At 38.0% G+C, this 2,038-nt stretch overlaps 1 protein-coding gene across 1 annotated transcript; it reads right to left on the reverse strand.

The window, feature by feature from the left end:
* Positions 1-5: 5 nt before the first annotated feature.
* Positions 6-2,032, reverse strand: LOC116380601 (protocadherin alpha-4-like; the record flags this gene model as incomplete). The annotated part of the gene is made up of 1 exon (XM_031842502.1): positions 6-2,032. A coding segment is annotated over exon 1 (954 nt), but the record flags the coding sequence as incomplete, so codon positions are not given.
* Between the last annotated feature and the right edge of the window lie 6 nt (positions 2,033-2,038).

Raw genomic sequence — 2,038 nt, forward strand, 5'->3', positions numbered from 1 at the left:
GCGTGTGCATGAATCTCAAAAGCTTGATTTTCTTCATAGTCAATCAGACCTCTAACTAAAATCGCACCTGATTTGGAATCAATTTGAAATAAATCTAAAACACGGTCCTGACCTTTTTTTCTCAAAGAGTATTCTATTTCGCTGTTTAAACCCTCATCTGCGTCTGTTGCATTAAGAATGATCACATTAGATCCTGTTGGCAGGTTCTCAAAAACTTGAACTTTGTACAAAGATTTACTGAAAACCGGATGGTTGTCGTTAGAATCCAACACGGTGATGATGATTTGTGAGGTTCCCGATCGGCTTGGATTTCCTCCATCCAGGGCAGTTAGTGTGAGTTTTATCACAGAGCCGTGCTCTCGGTCTAAGGATTTCTTCAGCACTAACTCTGCAGACACGCCATCTCCCCCTTTGTGAATTTCCAAAGAAAAATAATCATTACTACTAAGCTTGTATGTATTAACATCGTTCTTTCCAACATCCAAATCCGATGCCTCTATTAATCCAAATTTCACTCCCGGTAAAGTACTTTCTGCAATGTTAATTGACTGCAATTGCTCAGAGAATACGGGTGCATTGTCATTCATATCCGTTATAGTTATCTCTAAACGGTAAAGCTTCAGCGGGTCATTGATCACGGCCTCTACATTGACTGTACATTTTGTCGCCTTCGCACAAAGCTCTTCTCGGTCGATTCTTTCATTCACATAAAGAACACCAGTTTTCACATTGACATCGAAATATTTTCTCTTTGAACCAGCAACAATCTGAAACATACGAGATTCTAAATCCTGCACGTTGAGATTTAGATCCTTGGCGATATTTCCAACAGACGTCCCCGGGTTTACCTCCTCTGATACGGAATACGAGAGCTGTCCAGACACCGCTTCCCAGCAATAATTCAGCAGCACCGCCACAAGATATATCCGAAAAAGGTTCGTTTTGCTTGAGAAATACATAATTACATCCAACCCGAAAAAGACATGAATGCCAGTCCAACCAATTCCGTCAAAAAAAAATCACAATGACAGTAAAGTACACATTCCAGTTTCTCGCATTTGTACCAGGCAGCTTGGAAATGCTTTTCACTCGTTTCTCTCTCGCCCTGCGTCTCTTTGTAACAAAGCCCAGAATAACATCATCATCCTGTTTCTGGGAGGAGTCATATGCCTCCTGAAATGACGCACAGATGTCATGGTCTACAGTGACTCCATGTGTTGGTATGAAATAACTACATTCAACCTTTTACAGCAATAATGGAATGACTAACGAACTGTTTAAACGGAGCAATTTCGTCGAAACAAATGTAGTTGTAACTATTTCAAATGATAATGATTATACATCTCAACATAATTCAGTCTTTATCATTTTCCTTTTCTCTCTTTCTGACTTTTTATTTGTTTATCTATACAAATAGACATTCGCCTGATAACTGATAGCCCGGCTAGAAAGCTAAACCAATTAAGTACATGAATATATATTTGGAATAAAACATTACAACACACTGAAGTTACAAAGAGAGCTGAAGATGTTGATTGCAAATACAACTTGCAATGTTCCACATTTGTTTATAGGAACACAAGGAAAGGAAATTAAGGTAATGAAGGAAGCTATTGAAATAACTCCCCTAGTTATTAGGATTTTTTTAACATCTGTCATGCATAAATACGAATATTTTCGTAAAATCTAAATATATGTGGCAAGATATGACACTACTCTTTTTCCATTAGATATTAATTCCGCAATTCACTCCATAGACCCCACACCGTGGGGCTTATTTCAGAACCATGGACAGCTACAAACACTTTCTATATAGTGTAAGAGGCTTATGAACTTCAAATACTGGCATCAGGCTCCTGTAGCACTGAACATTGTGGGAAGTTCTCACAAAGTAATTTCATTTAATAATACACCAAATTAAAACAAGGAGGTGCATGCTTGCAGCATTAGCTCTCGGGAATAGATTAATACAAATAAAGTATTTTCATACTTTTCTTACCTTGTCATTGTTGGGTAAAGTCTGAGTTCTGGTAAAAGT

The sequence above is a fragment of the Anarrhichthys ocellatus genome, unplaced genomic scaffold, assembly GCF_004355925.1.
Source record: "Anarrhichthys ocellatus isolate YVR2014 unplaced genomic scaffold, GSC_Weel_1.0 scaffold7884, whole genome shotgun sequence".
Classification (NCBI taxonomy): Eukaryota; Metazoa; Chordata; class Actinopteri; order Perciformes; family Anarhichadidae; genus Anarrhichthys; species Anarrhichthys ocellatus.